At 44.6% G+C, this 23,830-nt stretch overlaps 2 protein-coding genes across 4 annotated transcripts in view; one reads left to right on the plus strand and one right to left on the minus strand.

Annotated features, from left to right (window-relative positions):
* Dock1 (dedicator of cytokinesis 1) overlaps positions 1-23,830 on the plus strand; it is a 516,862-nt gene that overhangs the window by 212,656 nt on the left and 280,376 nt on the right. The window lies entirely within an intron of this gene.
* Positions 5,101-23,830, minus strand: part of Insyn2a (inhibitory synaptic factor 2A) — a 57,175-nt gene continuing 38,445 nt past the window's right edge. The window contains exons 3-4 of one of the 2 annotated variants that reach the window (XM_006976932.4): positions 20,711-20,782; positions 5,101-7,773 (exon numbers count right to left, since the gene is read on the minus strand). In XM_006976932.4, coding sequence (XP_006976994.1) covers positions 7,590-7,773; positions 20,711-20,782 — 256 coding nt within the window. In that variant the 3' untranslated portion in view covers positions 5,101-7,589. The remainder of the gene's footprint in view (positions 7,774-20,710; positions 20,783-23,830) is intronic. The other variant, XM_015995838.3, reaches the window with a different exon arrangement.

The raw sequence follows: 23,830 nt of genomic DNA on the forward strand, positions 1-23,830 counted from the left end.
TTAGTTTTGTCTCTGGTTAGGGAGACAGGACTGTGTCTTGTTAAGGAAACAAAGGTTCTCTTTCTGTTTAGGGAGCATGATCCTACCTTTTGTTGGGGATACATATCCCTTTCTCCCTCTGGCTAGTTGGACAGTAACTGAGCTACATCCCTATGGCGAGGGACTCCTGTCTTAGAGCCGTAGTCTTTTGACTCATAGTCCCCGACCAGCAGTTAAATCTGGGGGAGGAGGGCAGAGAGGAGGCTTACAAAAGGTCACACAGGTGCTGTAGGATGTGAGCGATTGTAAAGAGCATACAAAGCTTGATAAAGGGAAGAGTGCATTGAGCTCTCAGAATATGGGGTTCGAGAGTCTTTAGAATGTTTTCCTAGCTGAGTCCTAATAACCACAGCAAGTTATATTGACCACTCGAGCTGGGCATTAACTAACATTCGGGAAAATTCTTGTTTATGGCTTACCCCACCCCACCCCTACTGCCTAAACCACTACAGAATATTGGACCAGAACATCTGTGGTTCTTGGTTCTAGTGCCAGCTTGTCTCTGCTGTGAGACCAAGGTGGGGTGCTGATGGCCGTGGCTCACTTCAGCAGGTATCAAAGAATGATGAAAGATCCCCTCTGGTTTCCACTAGTCAGGTAGGCAGCTGCCCAGGGAAATAAGCCCTTTTCTATTCCTACCCAGTCTTCTGCAGGTAGAATCCAGATGCTGAGTTGATGCTGAGTTTCACGATGGGTTAGTGTCCAAGCTGGGAGTAGCTCTTGCGTTCTGAGGACATCTCAACAATTCCTTGAGATGAACTCTTGATTTTTCTTAAGGTGGCTATGAAGTAAGGACCTCCCTTAGGCCTCACCCATCTGTAGCCACATCCACAGGGAGCAGGTATCAGGGGTGCAAGACATTGTCAGGGAGTGCCACATCCAGGACCACCTACCAAATCCCTGACCTTCGCAGAAGTCTCCAGAAGTCAAAGGGGGGGGGGGGAATTGAGGCCTTAAGCCAACGTCTCCCAGTTCTGAACATCTCAGATGAAAAAGAATCAAGGATTCCTTTTGAATTCGTTCCTGTGAAACCAACTGTCATGGTGAAAATCACAAAAAGAAATGTGAATGATGAGCTGTAATTATTTAATGAGCGATGACAGTGTCAAGATATATCAAGGAGGATGTTGGCCATTTAATATTTGAATTGTGGAGAAGTGTCTGTCAGCTATCTGCCATCCCCAAGTGTCTGCAGAGGAGTGGGGCTGCAGAACTCCCCCTGTGAGCGCGTGTCACCTTGGTGTCCCTGCCTGAACCAGCTGGGGATGCATGCATTAACTTAATGCTACCCTGTTGCTCTGTGAATTTAGATTAGTGGAGGATCTTCACAAAAGCCTCCCTGACAAGGGGGACAAAAGCTTCATCAGTGGGTCTGCTAGGGTGGAAACAGCAGAAACCGGTTTACAGATCTGTTGTAGGTGAGCTGTACCCTTCCATTGTGCCCCAGAGATTCCCATCTTCTTGGGTTACTCACTTTGCATAACTGTAGTGGAAATTATATAACTGTGAATCAGCTGGAAAGTTATAAGTGATTGCTCAAAATGGATTTTTTTTTTAAAATAGAAGTTATTAAAAAAAACTTCTGAGTGGACGTATTTCATTAAAAGACTTATTCTGTGACATTGTCAAAGTTAGTACTGGACTGGGAACGGGGCTGCTTTTTCCACAGGGTGAGTATTTACTAGGTATTCCGTCTCTGCCCGGTTATAGCCTGAGTTAGGAGTGGGCGACCTCACGCCAAAGTGGACAAGCTGTACAGACAGCGTACAGCCACTTTGACCCACATCTGCTGTGCTTTGATATAAGCTCCGCCTTGCACTCTGTCATCTGGCACTTGTTTAACCTCATTGCATTTGAAGTGTCCATGGGAATGCTTTCCATACACAGGAAAATGTTTCTGGGTCCTAAATGTCATAATTAAGATAAATCAGCAAATTAACTAACAAAATATAAACACAGCCCCTCCCTTTGGCAGCTGTCGAGTGGAGAGCATGTCACTGCGGCAAACGGGCTAGGCTGTAACATTGCCGTGGAATTAAAGGGTCTTTGTAATCTCTGCTTCGCCTAGAAGTTCAAGATGGACCCTTGAAGCATGGGCCTGCCCTTGACCTTGCACATCTGCAGCCACCTCCACATGAAACAGGTGCCAGGGGAACAAGTCCCCACCAGAGACACTTGAGGAAAATACTCTGTGTTGCATTAGATCTTACTTTACATTTTTTTCCTCTTCCTCATGGAAGCCTGTTGAGGCTCCAGCATCACAGTGTTCCCACCCAGGATATACGATACTTGCAGGGACCGTGTAGCTGTACACAGGTGGCCAGCTCAGCCATTTGGTGTGATCTGGAGCTCCACACATGCATCTTTCATGGGATGGGCTATAGCCAGGGAACAATGATGAACATGTAGGGACGTTCCTTCTCCTGCTGCATTAGCTGGCTGTTTCTTTCAAATGATGGGGTTTACATTCTGATAATGAGTCCTTTAAAAAGGTAATTGAGTGAGGACGATGGTTAAAGAGTTTTCTTTGGCCTGGGTACACACCAGAAGACTGAAAATGACCACATCTCTTAGGCAGAGATGTGAGCTCTTCTAAGGAAAGGGCCCCTTTCACAGAAGTTCACAGAGGCGGGCTTAGAGGTGGGGAAAGTTCTTCTGGATGGTTCACTGACTGTGGCCTTGGGAGCCTCTGCCTTACTGGACTCAGCCATGGACAGTATTTGGATACTTGTTATATGGACATGGATAGGTGCAGAGGTGTTTGATAGGAGCAGTAGTAGCCTTGGTGGGGAGTTCACTAGCATCCCAGGTCATTTATAACGACCTGCAATGCTTCTGCATATGGAAAGGAAGGTGTTAATTATAATTGTTACTCCAGGGAAGAGTGCCTTTTCACTGAGACTCAAAACAATTTTGTAACCCACATATTACATCCCTCTGCATGAGCTTTGGTGTTGAGATGTCTAATTTCTTGGAGTTAAAGTATGAAAATGCTTTTAAAAGTCCTCACTTAATACAGAACATTATAGATGTTTCAAATGGAGGGAGCTTAACTTTTGAATACAAGCATCACGCCAGCTGTCCAACTATACTAGTGTATGTATATGTGTGAGCAATGACTTTGTAAGTTCACTTATATTTGGTGTTGGCAGGGTGATCTTTCTTGCTTTTTTAATATTGATGTGTCCTAGGGTTTCTTGTTTTTCCCACCAAGGTTGCTCACTAACAGTAGGCTTAATAGCAGAGGAAATAAAAATCATGTCATTGCCTAGGTAAAACTGTTGCATGGTCATACCAGATTCTAGAGGTACCTTATATTAATTATAAGGTGTTTAAAGCTAACGAGTACCTTTCATATGACCTGTGATCTGCCATAATGCATGCCACCCATTATGGCTTGATTAGTTTGTTAGTTCACAAGACTCGGTGATATTTCTGATCGTTGTGTTGTATAGGTGTTTTCTCCCAGTAAATGAAATGGCTCCACACTTATCTGAGGCCAAAGGTGTGAAAGGTCATTTTTAAGAGATGAAAGATGTGGATGAGGGAAGCTGTTGTTGAGGTCTTGAGCTAAGATCACACCCATGAAACTGCCTCCACTGGTGGTAACTGAGCCAGATAAAAACAGTCCTATAAGATCAGCCTGCCAGTGTGTGGGCCAGTTATATACTGGCCTGCTGCTATCAGATGATGTGATTGAAGTTCATGGCCCTTGGCTGATCCCAATTCTTGCCCACTTCTATGAAAGGCACCACGCCAAACTCTTTTATCTGATGGCATCTCTTCTCTTCCAGGGAATGGTGGTCTGTGTGGGATGTGACATGCCTGTCATGGTCCACAAGGAAATTGATGTTGTCAGGCACCTGCCTCACTCTGTCTGCCTGTGGTTGGGACTTCTTTCAGCTGATCTGGGACAGCTGCTAAGAAACCCATGCACCTTGTCGGTCACACTCAGTTATGCAGCAGAGACTACAACCTTGTGGGACACACAGGAATGCAGATGGCACAGATTTTCTGGACATTGGATCCCTCCCATTCAAACTCTGACGGTCTTCTAGAATGGGTACTTGGGTGTTTATATGAGAGGTACTCTGAGGTGACCCTAGCAGGTGGCTAAGAACTGATTCTAGAATTTGCCTGAATATTCTTCTCATCTGTCTGAGCTGATGCATTGGGCCTCTCTCTTCCTTCTGCCCAAAGCACTTGCCTTCATCTCCTTCATTTCCAGGCATTCCAAGGCAAATGTGAGGACAGTGAGGTCTCATATCCACATCCATAGTGACCTGTGTTTGTAGATAGGCCATCTTGTCCTACAGGGGATGCAGGCCACCTCTAGATTCCTGGTTGACATTGGGATGGACTTAGCTGGTAAGGCTGTACATCCAGGCTGGAGTGATTGTTTCCCACACAGAGGAAAGAGGAAAAAGAGCTAGTCACTCCCCTTGGGCCAGGGACCTACTTGATGGATACCCTAGAGCAATGGCTCTCAATGTTCCTACTGCTGTGACCCTTTAATACAGTTCCTCATGCTGTGGTGACCCCCAACCATAAAATCATTGTGTTGCTACTTCATAACTGTAATTTTGCTACTGTTATGAATCATAATATAAATATTTTTGGAGACAGACATTTGCCAAAGGGGCCTCAACTGACAGGTTGAGAACTGCTACTCTAGAGAGAAGCCACCCACTCTAGGCCATGGAAGGCAGCAGCACTGTGTGAGTTTAGTAGTCTTGGATGCTCTTTAAAAAGTAGACCCAGGTTAGGCACATATTACTGTAAGCATGTACCCTGCATACCTTAAAATGTTACCTTGTGTTCCTGGTAGCTAAACCCATGCCAGGGTGCTGGGTAAATATTTCAGAGTGGCCTCTCTGGGTCAGGGTTTGGAGATATAGGGAGTACCCAGAGCACATGACAGTCTCATCTTTCCAAACCCCATCAGAATGCCTTCTAGGCCAAATATCTGCCCATTAATATTTTCTTGAATATTCCCAAAGTATAGAGGCTGTGAAATAAGTTTGCTAGCAACACAAAACATTAACTTTGATTTTTTTATTTAAAAATTAATAAATATTTAATGACAAGTATAATAATTTACTCTCTATACGTAATGCCATGTGTACATCTACATAGGCGGGGACACTGAACTTTTTACTTTTTTTTAATGAAAGTTTTGACTTCAATCTTTCTAGGAGAAGGGTCATCCTCTGTCATTGGCAAATTGTGACTGGCTATGAAATGAGCTTGAAAATACATTTTGTTTCCTGTTTGGGGAGATGCTTTTTCTTTTGAAGGGGAATTAGTTTATCTTCAGAGTTTCATTTCTGACTCTAAAATGTTTAATTTTTTTTTATTTGGGGATCTAGACTCAAACCAGTGACATCACGTATATTTGCATTTAGACAGATGTGCAGCACTGGACAGAAAGCTGCTGAACCCTTCCTTCCATTTGCTGAGAACATGGAATTCTTCAAACATATGAGGAGGAAACTGGTTGCCAACATTTTTATAACATCAGTTAAAAACAGTATAAAAAACGTGAAAGACATGTTTAAAGGTTAAATATGCAAAAAACAATTGCACTTCCTTCAAGGTACAGGATCAGCTTGGTCAGGGTTCTCCTCCAACATGTCTGTTTACTGCTCTTCTATGGATGTGAATTCTTACAGCATACTTCCTAAAAGGCATGTGTTCGTGTGCGTGCCTATGTGTGCACGTGTGCCTGCATGTGGTGTGTGTGTGTGTGTGTGTGTGTGTGTGTGTGTGTGTGCGTGCATTTCGAATTAAGCATACCTCTGTAGTATGGTTTGAGTAACCCCCAAAGAGTATTCACACAAAATATTCTTTTAGCTTTTTTTTTTTCTTTTAAAGACCAGATCTGATTGCCGATCTCTAGATCCTTGTATAACTCAAATGTTTAGAACTTAATGTAACTGTTGAGTCCAGAGGAAAAGCATGGTGAGCCTTAGCCCCTAGCCATTAAAAGCAGGCCATGACCCTCTCCCCAAATGGAGCCGCTCTGGGTTTGCCATCAGGTCTAGGAGGCTGCCGTCAGCCTGGGGTTCCAGCTGAGAGTGCTGGACAGACACTGAAGACTAGGTTTTTCTGGTATGCTCACAACTATTCAAATCTTAAGTTATACAAAAAGGAAAGATAAACAAAAGGCAAAAGAACAACCCACCCCCCACTTCCTATATGAGAAGCAGAACACTGAGAGACGTCGTTAACTCACAGGAGGATTTTGTTTTCTATAAAAAAGATACTTGTAAAGGTGCAGAGAAATGAGTGAAAAATAAAGGAGTGGAGGTTTACGTTGTCATATGTAATCAAGAGAGAACTCTTGTGTGTGACGGCGGATTTTAAAAAATACCTAAAAACATTTGATTCACAGCTTTCCCCTAAGTATGCCATTTAATACAATTTACTGATAGGTTAAATGTAGGCGATGGTAAGTTTGGCCGTTGGTAGCAGCTAAGGAAAACACGCTGTGTCTCTCTGAGATGGTCAGATCTTGCACAGTAGTGACAAAGCAGAAAGAACTGTATCAAACACCTGGCTGCGGTCGGGGACGAAGAGCGTCTCTGGGGACGGAGCCGCAAAGACACTTTCTGCCGCAGCCCAGGCACCGGTGATTTATAGGTAACTCTATTACCCGTGTGTATCTTTGTCTCTTTTCAAATTCTTGCCAGATTCATCATTTGGCCTTTGGGTACCCAAAGATTAGAAAACAAGACCTAAGAAAGCTTAGTGTCCATTAGCTCTGACCCTGTCAGCTTGCAGTGATTGAAGGCATATCCTGACTCGGGGCTGGGGGGGAGGGGTGGTTCCTGGCTGCTGGCCGTTTGGAAAATGAGCAGTAAACATGTCGTCCATCTGGAGATGAAGAGGGTGCTAAATCTGTGGTGTCAATGTGACACTGAGATGTGGTCACTTGGCTTAGCGCTACAGCACACGAAGGCAGATATACATAGAGTCACATTTTCGAGATTATTCATGGTCTCCGACCACTTGAAAAAAATTGTGCTTTCTCCGGAATTAAATGTGCTGAAAACTGCACTCGCCCCCTGCTTATTTGCAAAACGAAAGGTAAAAATGAAGTCCTTTGCCGATAGGAGGCTTGCTATCTCTTTTCATTTAAAAAAAAAAAAAAAAAGTAATAATAATAAAAGGCCAAAAATAATGGAAAGTTCCACTGTCTGCAGAGGGGCAGCCTGGCGCATGGAACGCTGAGAACTCAATACTTGTTCATAGATGAGGGCGGGGGGTTGCCAGGGGTTAGAGTTTTTCCTTATCTTTGATTGCGTAAGTTTTATTTCAGACTTTGCACCCCACACCAGTGAACTGCAAAGGACAGCTGGCAAGGGGCGACCGTCACTCCCCTGCGGCTAATTATGTGTTGGTGCGAAGGCCTTTTTGGTACGCAGGGCGAGAAGCAGGGAGCACGCGCCGGCACCGCTGTTCCCTTGATCCTATCCGATTTGGAAAAGGACTGACTTAAATCGCAGTGGGTTGGAAAGACGGCCTGGGGATTCCCAAGCCCACGAGTCTTAGAGGAACCAGAGTTTCCACCTTCCGTGCTTTTTGGACTCAGTTTTGGATTTTTGCTTGGGCGTGGAGGAGTAAGTCTCCTGAGTGTAAGGCGAAGGGATGACCTGAGTTTCCTCGACAGGGTGCAGTTTTCTCAGCACAGGCTGGAGTTTATCCTCCTGTTGCTTAAAATCCAGCTCCACACTAGAAAGACAGAACGCAGGGGTTAGTGTGTGACCCTAGAGATCTGGTGACCGACCCCCCCCCCCAATCAGGGTTATGTTCATTCAGAGTCTATTTATAATATAACTGCACTGTTTAATAATAAACTGTTGACTATATCATGTATTTTTTTTTTTAAACTATTGAGCACTGTGATCTAGTCCAAATTCACTCGTTTTCTTTGGAAAGGAACTTCCGTTCACAGGCCGGTCTTTAAAGTTCCAAAGTACACAGTTGTTTCACGGTATAGCATGGGGCTAGGGAGATGGCTCATGAATAAAGGGCTTGCCGTGCCAGCATGACGATATGAGTTCAACCCTGGGGGCGGAGTTCAGGCAGATCCTTGAGCTCATTGACCAGCCAGCCTAGCCATCAATGAGCTCCAGGTTTGGAGAGAAACCCTGCCTCCAAAAGTAAGATGGCGACTCACCAGAGGCTACCCTTGAAGACAGCTGATTCTCCCTTTCCCAGCAGCTATCATGTGCCTAGAGCGCCTCAGCTGGGGGAAAGACTTCGTACCCCTCTCTCCTGTCCATGCTGGGACTTTGTGTGGCTTAAGTTTGTTTACACAGGGCTTGTGTCTGTTGTCTCAGTGGCTGTGAGTTCACATGTGGAGCTGCCCTGTTGTGCACCGAGGACACTGTTTCCTTGTAATCATCTACTGCCTCTGGCTCTTAGACTCTTTCCGTGCCCTCTTCAGTGACCCCTGAGCCTCGGGAGGAAGGCCAAACATCCAAGAGTCAATGGGTAGCACAAATTGGTCTTGATGAGTAGGGAGAAAAAAGGACACAAAGTTGTGTTGGGGAAGTAGACCTGGGAGGAAGTAGGGGGTAGGGGGTGTGTATGATAAAAATACATTATTCAGAATTCTCAAGTTACGAATAAAAATGAAATTTAAGTAGAATGGAGGGCAGTAGAGGAAGATGTGTGACTTCACTTCTGGCTTCCCCATGCGTGCACACCTGCACATGCGCACCTAGTCACAAGAATAATATCCATACACCTTACACAAAGAAGTTAAAAGTCAAAGTTTATCAGAAGTCATGACACATAGTGCATCCATCTGTCTCTTCCGATGCAGCCACCACTCTCAGAGAAGCCTATGGACTGAAAGCACCATGAATCAAATGACTTTGGTCTTGCACAATCGTACTAGTCTCCAACATTCTTAAGGACCATAGCTAGGAGGAGACCCTGGGGAGGACTCTTGTGTTTATCACTTTAGCTCTACTGAAAGGTTCTCCTTGCTATCAAGGACAGCTTTCCAGGAAGCAGCACACAGCATGTTTGGTCAAAAGGATACAAGATTATAATCACACTGGGGGAGCAGGGGTGTGCAAGGATGTTTGTTTTAGAAAGCTAGGGTTGGAGATGTGTTTCAGAATATACACTGCTCCTTAGGACGGTTCTGTGAGGGATGCTGTCAGTGTACTAGAGTTGTTACTGACGTCTTTGGTAAGCAGTCATGGGCCACTGGAACCCACTCCTAATGGATCTCCCGGGCCATGTGGCTTTCTGTGGTGATGTGGCGTGGCGGATCTTTTCTTCTCACCCCCTGCTTTTTGGATCATATGGTTTGGACTAGGGCTATGGAGTCTTCTACCCTGTCCTCATGTCCAGATGCCAGACTAAATGTCAGTAGAGTTCAGTGAATGTTTATACCATTCTTTCTCTAGCCAGGGGTCCTAAGAACCATCTATAAACACGGGATCCTATCCATTTAGAGAACCATTAATCCCAGCCAAATTCTGACATTTCAGGAACACAAACCAGCAAAGCCATATTATCTGGAGTTTTAAAAATAAGTTCAAGACCTATTGAATGTACCAGTTTATGATTTTTAATTCCCATACACCATTTTTCTTATTGTCAGAGACAGTAATATCACTGAGGGTTTTTTCTTTTTTAATGTCAAGACAAGTTTATGGCTATTTTCTCTTTCTTCCACAAGAAGCCTTATTCTCTTCTCCATTCATTTTTAAGAACATATGTGTGTGTGTGTGTGTGTGTGTGTGTGTGTGTGTGTGTGTGTGTCCGTCCGTCTGTATACACATGACATGTGTGGAAGTCAGAGGACAACTGTCAGGAGTCTGTTCAAATCCTCCCAGTTCCAGGAAGTAGAAGTGAAGCCCGTGAGGTCACGTGTTGCTTGTCCAGAATGTGTGGCAGTGGAGAAAAGACCCCTTCTAGGGACAGCTCTGCAAAGTGCAAATCTTAGAGTGTTCTGAACCTGTGACATTCCAGCTTGTCTGGGCTGCGGTACCCAAGAAAGTAAGAGATCCTGTCTCGTTGCAGGAGCCTGGAGAGCAGGGGTGAGTTAATTCTCTCATCTTCAGTGAGCTTCCATTTACTTCAGTTCAATAAGAGATAATTGCTGTCTTACCAAATTCTAGGAAGAACACATTCTCAAACATACAGGTCTATGAAAGGTCCCTTAACTATTAGTGAATAGTTCAAATATTACTTTGTTCTTACTATTATGTATTGACTGCAGATTTTACAATCAGGCCTGGTGCTGATAAAGCGAGGATTAAAGAATTCTCAGTCTGGACATTCAGGCAACAAGAGCCTTTCAGGGGTCTGTGAGATGTGACATTTAGCTAAGCTAATGCCGTAACACATCTTCCACATCAAGACCATTGCAACTGTCCCAGGTAGCTTTTGAGTTATTAGAACAGAGCATGTAGCTAACATCTCCTAGGCTACCATACAATCCTGGGCACCTGTAATTATTGAATTCCCATTAAGCAACTACACTGGGAATCCTGTCATTAACCAATTTATCACACCGCGGAACCATGTAATCACAGAGTAATCTAATCTGAGTTCTTGTTAACGAAATGACTCGACTTTATCTGTTGAGCAGACTCCTGTTTGTGTTCATCCAATATGCTACAGCCCGGAGCAGCCTTGATAGGAGAGGGCCACCAAGCCTGGCAGTGGGATTCAATGACACAGTGACCATGATCCCTGCCTCTCCTTACCGCTTGCTCTGTATTGTCCAGGTTGCTGTGTACCTGCCTGGGGGTGACATGTGTGCCTCAGCCACCCACACTCCGGATAGGTAAACCCTGGCTGTTAAGTAACAAAAATGTGTATTTTTGCCCACTGCTGGCTGCTAGCAGTTTCTTGTTGTTAAAGTGCACACTGGGTTACTTGGGGTCTGCCGTAGAGGGCTGCCTGCACAGGGTAGTATTGCAAGGTCAAGAGTCTGGTTATCTCTGGCTGGCTTAGAGCAAAGGTTTCTTTGATCTTAATGACCACTGGTGTCTGCTAGGAGCAGAGGGTCTGGATACTGCAGAGCTGTACCGCTGCTCTGTCTCCAGTCCTCCCTCTCCGAGGATGGCCAGTGGGCCACATAGAGTGTCGAGAGGCCTGCGTCTAGGCTGGTGGTGGTGTCATCTACTTCTCCTTGCCTGCTTCTTGTGGCCATTCCTATACCCAGCTCTGGTGCTTTCTCTGGCTCATGGCATGGGATGCCACACTCCAGGTCCTCACCCCACCCCCACCCCAGCTACACACAATTTCTGTAACCTGACCACAAATCTTCATCTTCCGCCTTTGAGTTCTTTCTTCGCATGGCATTAAGTGTGGAGAATTCTGTGTTTGCTTAGGTCTTGGGACCTGACCAGGGTTTTCTGGGTAAGTGGGCTTTGGCATTAGATAACAGGCTACACCTTGTACTGAATGGAAGAGAAAGATCCCTGGGTCCCATGTTTACAGCTATTGCCCAGAGCATGTTATTGAACCCCTCTGAACCTTTCCTTTTCATGTCTTCACCTCTATTCTCTTTCCAGACATCCAAAACAATGCCTCCCATTAGGAATTCTCAGTGGGCAGAAGTCCTGTGTCTGTGTAAACGTTGTAATGCCTTGGCCACATTCTTCTGTAGCTCCTGGTGGCTCATGAATAAAGGATGCAAAAACATTTCATTTCTTTGGTTAATTCTTTTCTCTTAAATATTAATCTTAATTATGAGTTTATAAAATCATTTTTCTATATATTTCTCATGTATGTGTGTAAGTATTAATGTATGTACACATGCTCCTGTACATGCGTGTATGTATATGTACACACATATACATGCGCAGATACATAACAGGCCTGAGATCAATCTACTATTTCTTATGTGCCATCTGCCTTGTTTTACTGTCTGTCTGTCTGTCTATCATCTCACTGGCCTTGAACTTGCCAACTAAGGCTAGGCTTGTTGCTAGTGAGCTCCAAGAATCTGCCAGTCTCCACCTCCCCATTGCTGGGATTTTAAGTATTTGCAGGATGCCTGTGGTTTTTTTGTGTGCTCTGAGGCTGGGCTTGGGTCCCCATGCTTGCAAGGTAAGGACTTTATCAGCTGATCTATCTCTCCTGCATAGTCTGTATATTTCTAAAGGAGTAAAAGTTGGCCCTACCCTAAGTCTCAGGCTGCTCTCTCAGCCCCTACCAAGCTCTGTTTTCTTCCTGAGTACGATACTAACTTTCTTTCTAATGCTTCTCCTAGCATTTCATGGGATGTTGCAGTCCAGGGTCCTGGTGCTTCTGTACCCTTCTCCCCATTTGAAGCTCCTGCAGAACATAGGCTCTGTCAACTGATGTCTACTCCTCAGCTTAAATGAATGCACCAGGTGAAATCTTTCTGAGCTTCTCACTCTGGCAGGCCAGGGTTAAAGGCAGGTGAGTGTGGTCCCCCAAGCACCTGCTTGTTTTCTGAAGTAGAAATGCCCACCTTTTTCATTTCTCCTGCCTGCCAATGCCCTGTGGCTCAGTGAGCTTCAGATCCCTAGCCTCTGTTTTTAATTCTCTTTGAGTAAGATCACAGAGTCCCTGGTGCTAACGGTGACTCTTCAGGTCTTGCTCTGCCACTGCGGATAAATCATCTCACCTTGGGGACCTGAACTCCCTTGGCTGTGAAGTGGTGATGAAGAGTCTTCCACTGAGAGGCAGCCCCAGGATCCAATGCACAGGGGGCCTGAGGGAGCTCTTATCCTGTGGCTTCGGATAGCTTAAGTAATGTTTCTGAGTACACTACCAAGTGACAGCGAAGGTGTCTGCTGTATGGACATCTAGACATCAGCCCCATGGGAAAACACCAGCATTGTCCAGAAGAACTGACAGTTAGGGACCTTCCCAGGTCACACTCCTTGTGTGCTAAAGGAATCTAGGCCAGTCCTTTCTGGTCCTGTTTATCTGCATCCTCAACCACCTCTCTAGGCCATAGAAAAACCAGAACCCAAAGTAACCATTGTTCTCATGTGAACATTTCCCCATAGAACATCTAAGGGGCACTCTCCATCTTTCTAAAGTCCACTCATCTATCTTCCTTCACATGACTGGTGACCAGCATCCCTGTAGATGGCCAGGCCACAGACCCCAAAGGTAGCCAGTCATTCTAGCCTCAGTGTCTAGCCACTGTCATTCTAGCCTCAGTGACGAGCACACAGTTTTCTATCTTTGGGTTGTAACTGCCGAGAAATTCTGAGAATGCAGGACTTTCATCCTTCCTAAAATCCACTCCAGTGTGCACCCAAGTACCAGGATTTGGTTATAATCATAGTCCATGCCTCACTTGCTCTTATCATTTTGAAGATGGACACGCCTCTGTTCAGACACATAGACTGCTTCCTGGACACACTGCTGGGAGTTGGTAAAGCAGCCTGCAACTGAGTCCCTGGCCAGAACGCTGCTCCTCTAGAACAATGGCTGCAGCCCAGCGTCAGCCACAAGAGCCCCAGCAATCTTGGTTCTTACACAGAATGGTGTTAGCAGTGTTAGGCTGTTCATGGTCTCTGGAGTCTTGGGGATGGCCCCGTGTGTCTCCAGGATGCTGTTTTCAGATGGTTGGTCAAAGAGGCTGCCGAGTAGGCCTGAGAACCACTGCACTCTAAAAATCACTGAAATCGACTCAGAATTTTTTGCAACCCAACTCAGGAATTAGGGGCAAGTCTTAATCTGTATTTGGGCCCTAGAAAATCCCCATATTCACCTAAAAAAACTGTAGGGCATTTATTTCCTTTCTGAAATCGACAAATTCCCTCCTTCCTTGGTGCTAATTTGGGCGTCAGCACAAGGTTCCCTAACTTAAACCTTTCGGTTTAACCAACGGTGAGGGCTGTGGCTGCTGTGGGCTCTCCTGTCCTGAGTAAAATCTCTTTGCTTTGCAATGGAGATGTGGGGCTAGGAGCGGTTTTCATTCTGAGTGCCATTGTTAGGTCCACAGTGTCTGCAGAAGGGAAGCAAGGTGTTGCTGCAGGCTTTGAAAATCCTTACATACTGGGGGGGGTGGGGGGGGGGTAAGCATATTTTTAGATTCTAAAAGAATACTGAAAGACATTGGATTATTAGCTTTGGGAATTTTCAAGGAGAATTTTGAGGCCTGTCAAAGCTATTCTTTTCCCCCTGACTTAACTTATTTTATTAAAAAATATTTCTATTATACCAGAATAACATTGTGTAAGGTATTGTTCAAGGATTCCATTCTGTCCTTGTCCCCCATCCCCACTTAAAAGCGTGTGAATAAGAACACGGCGATGTATGTTAGATGGAAGGTGCATTTTTCCCCTCGCCTCGGCTCATACTGCTAGAGAACTCAATATGCACAAGTGGAGTAACTGAAGGGACACTGGACAGGGTATTTCCACGAGGAGATAATCGCTGGATGACACAGGCTGCAGAGAGCTGCTGCTCCAAGTGGTTCTGGACAGCCTCCGATTGGCACTGGCTCTGCATACAAATGCAATTACCTCTCTCTACAATGAGACTTCATTAGCTGTGTTGCTGTCCTGCTCCCTCATCCTGACCAGCTCCTACTGCACAACACTGGGAATCAGCGAAGACTCCTCTTCTCACATGTATCTGGATGTCTTTGCTGCCATGTATTTTGTGTGATCAATGTGCAGTAAATTAGTTGGGATGATGTAAGAGAATGCAGTCACAATCTCTGTGTATTCTCTACCATATCGAATCATGATGAGCGTGTCTCCCTCATCTTTCCTAAAAATCGGACTATCATTTTGGATAAGGACATATATACTCTATACTCAAGGTGCTTCCTCCCTGAGACTCACGTACTGCAAAGTCCTCAATTGTTCACATGGAGCCAACCTTAGTAATGCTCTGGGACCTGCCAGTCCCTAACTCTCCAGCAGAGGGTGTTCTAGAGAACACATCGAAGCCACCATTACACCCCCACTCTCCAGTGCGGGCATCCCTCCATGGTATCCTGTCTCCTCCTCCGTATCTGCTGTGGGTCAGATGATGGACATGTGACACCCCACAGGACAGCTCTCACGTCTCCTTCTGGTGTTAAAACACGGTCTGGGTAGGCCAGGGCTTTCCCTTTCTTCCTGGTACTCTGCTTACTCACTGCCCTAGTAGTGACGCCTGGTGTCACCTGAGGCCACTTTTATGGTAGCCTTGATACTAAAGAAACGGAAACAGGAGTGGGCAGCATCTTCCTGAAGTCTGTTCTAACCCTGCTTAAGAAGAACTTCTTCTCTGGAAACAATTCTCTTTAATTAATCTGAGTCAACATTATTATTATCTTTCACATCTTGGTACTATCCCCCAAAGCCTTTGAATCAAGTCTGGCTCACTGTTATTTTCATTAAAACACACACATTAGAATTCACCCCCTTTCCTTGCGCTGTTATTTTATGAATTAACCAGTTCAGCAAAAGAGGGAAGGGGCGGATTTGCTAATGGCCTCTTTCTTTGTTCCCTTTGAAACCAAGTCTGAACACAAGGTGAATCATTGGTGACATCAGATTAGTCTGGCAAGGGAGTTACCCAGATAGGCTGGAGACAAAAGACTTCACCATTTATCCTTAAAACATTTCTAAACTAATTAAAGCATATTTTGACAGGAAGTAGGAATGATAAGGCAAAAAAAGTTTTACTTAAAGGAAAGTCCAACTGGAATCTCTTTTAATCTTCTTTCATGCAGAACCTCCCCTTCATCTGAATATCTCAAATGATCCAAATCACAATCAAAGGGGTGTCATCTTAGGGGGAAATGTGATCATGTCAACCATCTCAAAATTTCCAGTTGTAGGAGATAGAACCTTCTGGGTGCTTAGCATTTCAATGAGCTAGTGAGCACAACCACCAGTTGGCATTAGAGGGATAGGATTGGGGGAGGGGGCTGCTTTATAAGTGTCAACATATTCATCCCATGCACATGACCAGTCTGAGTCCCCAGGCCCTTCTTTTATTTTGTATTTGTAAATAGGCAGCTTCCTGGATTTCATAGTTGGAAAGGATTCTTTGTAATTCTGCAGGACTTAGAGGTGAATGGATACCAGCCCACAAGAAAGGGAACAGCTGAGCCCTGAACCCAGGGCTCCCAGATCTGAGAGACCTGCTCGAACAGGCTAATGCTTCCAACCTTTGCCTGGTGCTGCTTTCCCCTGAAGCTTTTATTTCCTGAAAATTCTTTAAAACCTCTTGTCCTTTCGGTATTTCCCCCCAGGTCTTGTGTATTTCCACATCAGAATCCTACTTTAAGTACTGCCACCCATCCCAAAGGCATACACACAAGACCATGACCATCTCCATCCCAAATGAGGCAGCCTGGTCTTGATACAACAGCCTTCTTGCCTCCCTGAGCCGACCTCTACTAGGATCACACCATTTTTTCTGCTTTGTGGAGAAGACAGCTGGGTTTCCAGTGTTTAAATATGAGACAGATGGGGTCAAGTTCATTGTCCTGTAAGGCTGTCTGCCAACAAGCAGGTATGACAAATTGCAATTTGGGGACACTGGCAGCTTTCATGGCCCCTTGTGTACTTTAGCTTCTAAGATAACCACGGCCATGTGGCATTTTAAAAATCTCCCACTTTGGAATCTGCTTTATCCTTCCTCAATCCCAGACATGCTCCTAGCAGTCGGAGGCTAAAATGGAGAGCCATAGGTCCTCAACTCAAGAATATGGTCCCTTCTTTTTGGTACCAAAACTAGGCTTTGAACAAACCACAAGGACTCTGACCTTGAACTAAACGTTCCCCTTTTGCTCAGATTGTTGTCATAGAGACAGTTTCTATCTCCCATGATGTACCAGTTTTTTTTGTATTCAGATGGGACCCTTAATGGGTGTGCCTCATGGACCATCATTGCCTTTCCTTTGTGATGTTGCTGACACCTACCCAAGGCCACTGCTATTGAGTTCACAGGCTTCCTTCCTTCCTTTCCTTTTGGCCCAGACTTTTTGGTATTCTGCAACTATCCACTTGCCAAAAAATAAGCTGTATTTGTTCCTGGACTTGTTTCTGCCCTTTATGTTTATAATTGAAACAATGTGATTTGAATATTGTATAAACCAGTGAGTTATTCTTGTCTTTGGGAAGGGGTAATAGCAAATAAAATGCACATAAAGAATAGGGGCAGCCCCGGGGTATACCCAGGCTGCTCTGAAGTCAGGTTCTGTCACATGGCACAGCTTTATTTTCAAGACAGGAAAGCAGCTGTGACTCCTAGAAGATAATTTGAAACTCTTGCTGGAAATATCTGCATTTAGAGGAAATACTCAGGCCTCACTACAATAGACTGCCAACACCTTAAATCATAGAGGTTTAAGATTTCGATGTTTATAATTTCAATTGAAATGACATGCCAGATAGATAGGAGTTGCTGTGGTTTCCCCCAAGACAGTGGGTTTTCAGTTAATGGACAAGGCTACATTTTTCTTGTCTTTTAACATCTGTTGTCATGAACCTCAAGAAACTTTTGTGCCATTTCAGCCACCGTGAGAGTAACTGTTGTGTTTTACGTCTAGTAAAGAATGACAGGAGCTGGGTGTAGTGGCATACACCTTTAATGGCAGCATTTAGGAGGCAGAGCCAAGTGGATCCTGCTAGTTTGAGGTCAGCCTGGTCTATACTATGAGTTCCAGGACACCTTGTCTCAAAACCACACTCAACAAAGAATGATAGAACATTGATGGGAGAGTTGGATGAGTTTGTGTGTTCCACTTATAGGAACAGTAATGTCTTACTGAACACTAGTTAACAAGCTTCAATGAAATAGGGACTTAAGGAATTGTGGTAACTCTAGCTGAACTGTTAATATGAAGAATGTTCCAGAACTTGCTTACTAAGCCAAAGGAGCTTCTGTTTGCAACATATCTTTGGAGTTGATGGATTTTTGTTGTTGTTTGTCTGTTTGTTTTTATTACTCTGAATGGAATTATTTTAAACCACTTTCCTGGAAGAGAGAGACAAAGCTGCACTTCTCTTTCCTCCCATCCTCTGATGATGCTTCTGCATTCATTTAGGGTCTGATGGAGCCTCCACGAGGCAGGAAAAATCTCTTCTCTACCCTGGTTATGAAAATGCATCTCACCAAATCTTGATACACACCCACTGGTTTATGCAGGAGAGCCAGAGGGATCAGCTTGCCTCTGCCTTTGTACTTCATGAGTCTTCTTGAGGTTCTGGTACATTCTTCTGGTGCCTAGACACTCACTGGTCTTTTGGATGACCTTTGGCTAATGTATTTGGGTTCATGCTGGATAAGACAATTCAACATGGTATCCACTCTAAGCTAATTCACCTGAAAGACAAATTCTTATCCTTCTCTGACTCATTAAATCAATTTTAATATCACTTTTTATGTAAGTCACCCCTGGATTTAGAGCTAAATTTATTTAAATTATTTCAGTTACATTGGACAGTGTCCTAATAAATTCTCTTTTTCAATCACCCACAAAATGTTAAATAGTTTCAAGCTGAACATGCGCATCCCATGAAGTTTCTCTGGAAATCTTTGCTACTTCAGTCTAGTCACATTAGAAGACTGGATGAACTCTGGCCCTCCAAGTGAGCTGAACCCCAGGGAGGAATTGCCTGATACACACTTGCAGGCCCTGTTTTTATTAATGTCATCAGTTAAAAATGGAATGTCCTGGCTAAAGCTCCTCAATGTTGATTTAAAGTCCTTATCTGCAGCGTGGATGTAGTGCTCAGATCCCACCAGGCATGTTCATCTGAAAGGTGGGTACAAAGTTCCCATCGGGGGCATGCTCATCTGAAAGGCACTCCCTCTGACCTGGAACATGGAGCTCTGGAGAGAAAAGCCTTTGCGCTGCTGCATTTTCACCTCCACAGTTGATGACAGCCAAGAACAGTCAAGAGCTTCACACTCTGGCAGGGCTGCTGGGAGCTTCCTGGTTCCTTGTCTGTTGCCCATCCCTTGGCCTTTTACTTCTGCCTCTTACAAAACCGTGGTGCAGGATGGGTTCAATATGGTGGCCTTCTCAACCCCTACTCTACTCATGCTTTGGATCCAGTGACTTTATTGCCATGGGCATTCCTATGCATTACAGGACATCAGCAGCATCCCTGGCTTCCTCCTACCCACTAGATGCCAGTCATACATGCCCACCCATGACCAATGAATCCCTTCTGATTCTGCCCATTGTCCTGTGGGAGTCAGAACCTCAGTGCCTACATCTAGGAGTGGTTTCTTCTGCCAGCTCCCTGACAATATTGCCATGTGACTGAGCTCTGCTTTTAAAGAACCCAGGTCTGATCTGGGATGCTCAGCTTGGGTTATCATGGCCATATCTGTGTTGCACCTCAGCACAGGAGCTGGTGAGCATGAGACTAAGTGGCCTGAAGCCCTCCTACACTGTCCAGGTTTGACCTCTTCCTGTAGTGGTAGTGACATTTTGTTCACTTTTATTTATTTATTTTATAGGGGAGCAAGGAGGATCCTCTCTGTATTTTTAGACATATAAAACAACTTAGTTACTACTTTTTTTTTTGATGATTTTACAGCTTACTAAAATAATTCTTTTTTACAGATAACTATTAGGTATAGGAAAAGATGCTTACTAACCATCAGGAAATGCAAATCAAAACCACCAATGAGACACTGCCTCAGTTTACAAAGACAACACTATTGTTAAATGTTGACCAGGATATGGGAAAAGGAGGATGCTGTTGGTGGGAATGTGTGCCACCACAACCACTCTGGAAAACCCTGTGAATTGTCCTCAGGAAACCAGAGCTGCCACCATAAGGGCTATATCATCATTACTCATGGGTATACACCCAATAGAAATGAGGTCAATGTTATCTCAGAGATGTCTGCACTTGCCACTGCAGCCCACTTCACACCAGCCAAGACATGGGATCCCTCTCAACCCTCCACTTCCTTCTTCATGTTTACAAATGAACTAAAGCATAACACCTGTCACTGTGGCCACAGTGAGTAAAAATCTCACACACCCCCACCGAGAAAAAAAAATGACAGCAATTTCTGAAAGTTTTGACCATGCCTTAAAATCTTAAATCACTGACAAGGACCTAAATCCAACATCTGCCTACTGAAGGTTCTGATCTATTCTTGTGGTTGTCAATCATTACAAAGTTTAAATTATAAACAAAACACATGACAAACAGTTGTAGTTTCCTGAGAAGGGAATCGTGCCATAGGGGAGGAGAGGACCACAGACCTTGTGAGTTCCCTGAAAATACCTATACGTGTGATGTGAGTAGAGTGGACCTGGCATGCTGTGCTATCCTATACAGTGTAGATTCGGGCCTTTGATCTATACCATCTGGCGGGCATATATTTTACTGTTTTGCTGGAGCACAGTTCTGTGCTCAAGGCTATAGATTCCCAGGGAGCAAGCCATCAAAATGATACTTGCTCCTGAGACCACAGAGGCGCATTTGGAAGATAAACATGTTCACACTCTCCTTCATCTTGGGATTGTTTACCTGGGGGGCGGGGTGGGGGGCGGGGTAGGGTGCAGGGATAGCTGTTTAGACATAGCTTAGAATTATGGTCAAGGAAGGATCTTTCCTTTTTTTTTTTCTTCTTGTCTGATGGCATCTTCCCAGCATGGCCCCAATGATTCTTGCATTAGTGGGTAAACATTTGTCACTCAGAATACCAAAGTGGGAAGAGAATGTTAACATACCTATAGATAATACATGCACTGTTCCTGCACGTGTCACAATTAGCTGTGTCTTGCCCCGTCCGATATGAAAGCCTACAAGATAAGAACAGGAGAGCATTACAATCAGTGGCTGGGGGTGCAGGGCCGGCTGCTGGCCTCGCAGAGCAGAAGCCTCAATTCAGACGCCTTCCAGACATGAGGTGCTAGTGATCATAGGAACTGACGCCTACGTGTTTACCACTGTGCTCCTGTCTCTGCCTTTATAGTACCAGCCAGTACCCGTCTACAGCCAAGATGTCACTGAAATTAAATTTAGAATGTGAACATACGCTCCCGGATGACGTGTGTAATCTGATTGCGTTATAACCATGAGGAGTGGGAATGTTTCAAAGTAGCTTTATGTTTATTGTATTTTTAAAAAATCTGCCAGGAGAAAACCTTGGGTTTAGAGGGTGACGAATGCCTGGTTTTATGACCTACCAACTCCAGTCCTACTGCAGCAGGGTTTGACATGCATGGCCTCTGGCTCAAATTCTACCCCAGCCTCCATAACTGATCTGTCTAGCATTACCAGAATGGATTTTACATTGTTAAATGCTTGAAAAAGAATCCAAAGGATACTATCTGTCTATAACAAGATTCAATTATGTATGTCTCCAAGGGGTTTCATTCTAACCATAAAGATTGTGATTTAAAACATAGGTGAATATGCATATAGTTTCTTTGGTTTTTGCCTTTTGGTCTATAAATCCCAGAATATTTCCTCAGTGGGTCTATAGAGAAAACAGCTGCTGTTGTCTGTGACTGTATCTCTCCTACCATCAAGACTTCTGAGGCACTCACTGGCTCTGCTGTCTGCTAATTAATGGTTCTGTGAGGACATAACATGGCTGACTTCAGTTCACTCTGGAGACCAAGCAGTGTTTGAGAAGTGTGTGTGTGTGTGTGTGTGTGTGTATGTGTATTGCACACATGCGTGCCAGGGGTTGTGACTTTCTCATAATAAAACAACTTTCAAGTATTTTTTTGTAGTGTAGTATTGAAACTTGCTTTGCTTTGATGGGGAAGATTTTCTATACCAAGTCAGGTTTACCTGGAATATATTTGGGGCCATTCAACCTCCAAGAAACGTGTGTGTGTGTGTGTGTGTGTGTGTGTGTGTGTGTGTGTGTGTGTGTGTTTCTTTATGCTCCCTCCCAAATACTCTACATTGGCTGGACTTTCTGCTACTTCTAACACATATGTATACTGTATTCTATTTGCACCCAGGGTCAAACAGGAGCAACTGAATCGGTTTAGTTGATGGTGGGAGAAACGTTCCCATCTGGATTTATTTCTAATCACTTTGGGGGCAGATTTGCATGGACAGCATCACCCAGCAAGGGAACCATGTGTACAGTGGCTGTGTCAACACCGATGGTGTGTGTGTTGTCTTTTGCTGTGTACACTGCGTGCATATGCATCATGAGTTTCAAATTGAAAATAACATTTGTTTCCTCGTTTATATTTTGTGTTATGTAAACATCGGACAAAGGCATTGGCTGCCCAATACTGACATTGTCTCTGTGGACTCGGTAAACGCAGGCATAACTCTGAGTTCAGGGCAGTTGATTTGAGTTTGGTGTAGCTTATTTGTTAATCAAGGGACCATACTCTGCCTCCAAATGTTGCCAACCATTTCCTATGATTCATTGAAAAAGAGTTAGAATCATACCATTGCTGTGTTTGTCTTGTCCCTCTGCTATACTGGGCACCTCTGGACACCCATAGCTGGCCTTTCCACCTGGGCCTCATAACCCTGCTCTGTTCTTCCCTATACATGGCAGTTCTTGTTCTTAGCTCTTTCCCCCCATCGGCAAGCCCCAAGTATACACACTGCCTCTTTGTCCCATCCTAGCCAGGGCCCTTCTCTAGCCTCTTGGGGACGCACAGGGCCATTCTCTTTTCAGTTTACTCTAGTGAGCTTGGCCCTCAGCTTGTTCTTGACCATAGCCACCATACGATGAGAAGTAAGCGCTGTACTTGAATCCACATCCTTGCTGTGACATCCTAGCAATGTGTGTCCATGTGCTGTTACTCTGGTGGGCTGGGTTGCCCACAAAGTTCTGCTGTCTTAATGGGTATGAGCCATAGAGAGGCAGTGCATCTAACAGTTTTTTGTGTTAGCCACATCCCAACTCTAGGTGCTTAAAGAAGGCTCCTGTGAACCCTAACCATTGTCTGGGGCACTCACTGGAGCACTTCAAGCTTCTAGAACCTTCCTGTCCTAGACCTCACTATAACCTCTACAGGGCCTGATCTGCATCACGTCCCATCTTTGCTCAGTCACCTCCAAGCCTCAAGGGTCTCACTTGTATTAGTGCCTGGAGTCTTCCAATTAATTATTCTCTTCTCATTTTATAGAACAGAATCCAGCTACACTGCAGGCCCAGGATCTCATTATTCTTAGACCCCAGGCTTCTGATGTTCTGTGCTGCCTTGCCTCTATCCAGGGACCTGTGTTTTTCACTACATGTAATTGGCAGCTTGGGATAGTCAGTGAATCTGAAATTGACAGGACAAGGGCTTCGGGCACCAGAAAGTCACAAGAGGACCCTCCTCCAGGATGGTGGCATACTTTTAGCAAGAAACTGTCCTTTCTAAGCTCTCTTGAGCAGACTACACTAATCACTTATAAAACATGCACATTTCCATTCCAGTCAGTTAGCAAGTACCTACTAAGTCAGGTATGGTTGTGGCTATCCAGAAGCTAATTGTGATGATGCTAAGTGCTTGCCCTTATTAAGTGCTCAACAGAGGTAGAGGCATGTAGTCACCCCACAGGGAGGGTTGGATGGTCTCCTAATAGTAGTCAGGCACATTTCTGTTCTCTTGGTGGTATCTTCCATTAGCTTTCCCTGTCCAGACTTGATTATGCACCAGAACCTCTTTTGGAGAGTCCCTTCTGAATGTTTCTAACAGTTTCTTTATTACACTCCCTGTGGTTGTCATTTGAAGGAATCAACCAAGTCAGAGAGGGATGAACTTGGGGTAAAATGTAAAATGTTGGCCTGTGCTTTGTGCCTAACTCACCCCAGGGCTCCTGCCAGCAGCTCCTGTCAATCAATGACTCAACCGAAATTTTAGCCAACGAAGGAGTGT

Source organism: Peromyscus maniculatus, chromosome 1 (genome assembly GCF_049852395.1).
Source record: "Peromyscus maniculatus bairdii isolate BWxNUB_F1_BW_parent chromosome 1, HU_Pman_BW_mat_3.1, whole genome shotgun sequence".
NCBI lineage: Eukaryota > Metazoa > Chordata > Mammalia > Rodentia > Cricetidae > Peromyscus > Peromyscus maniculatus.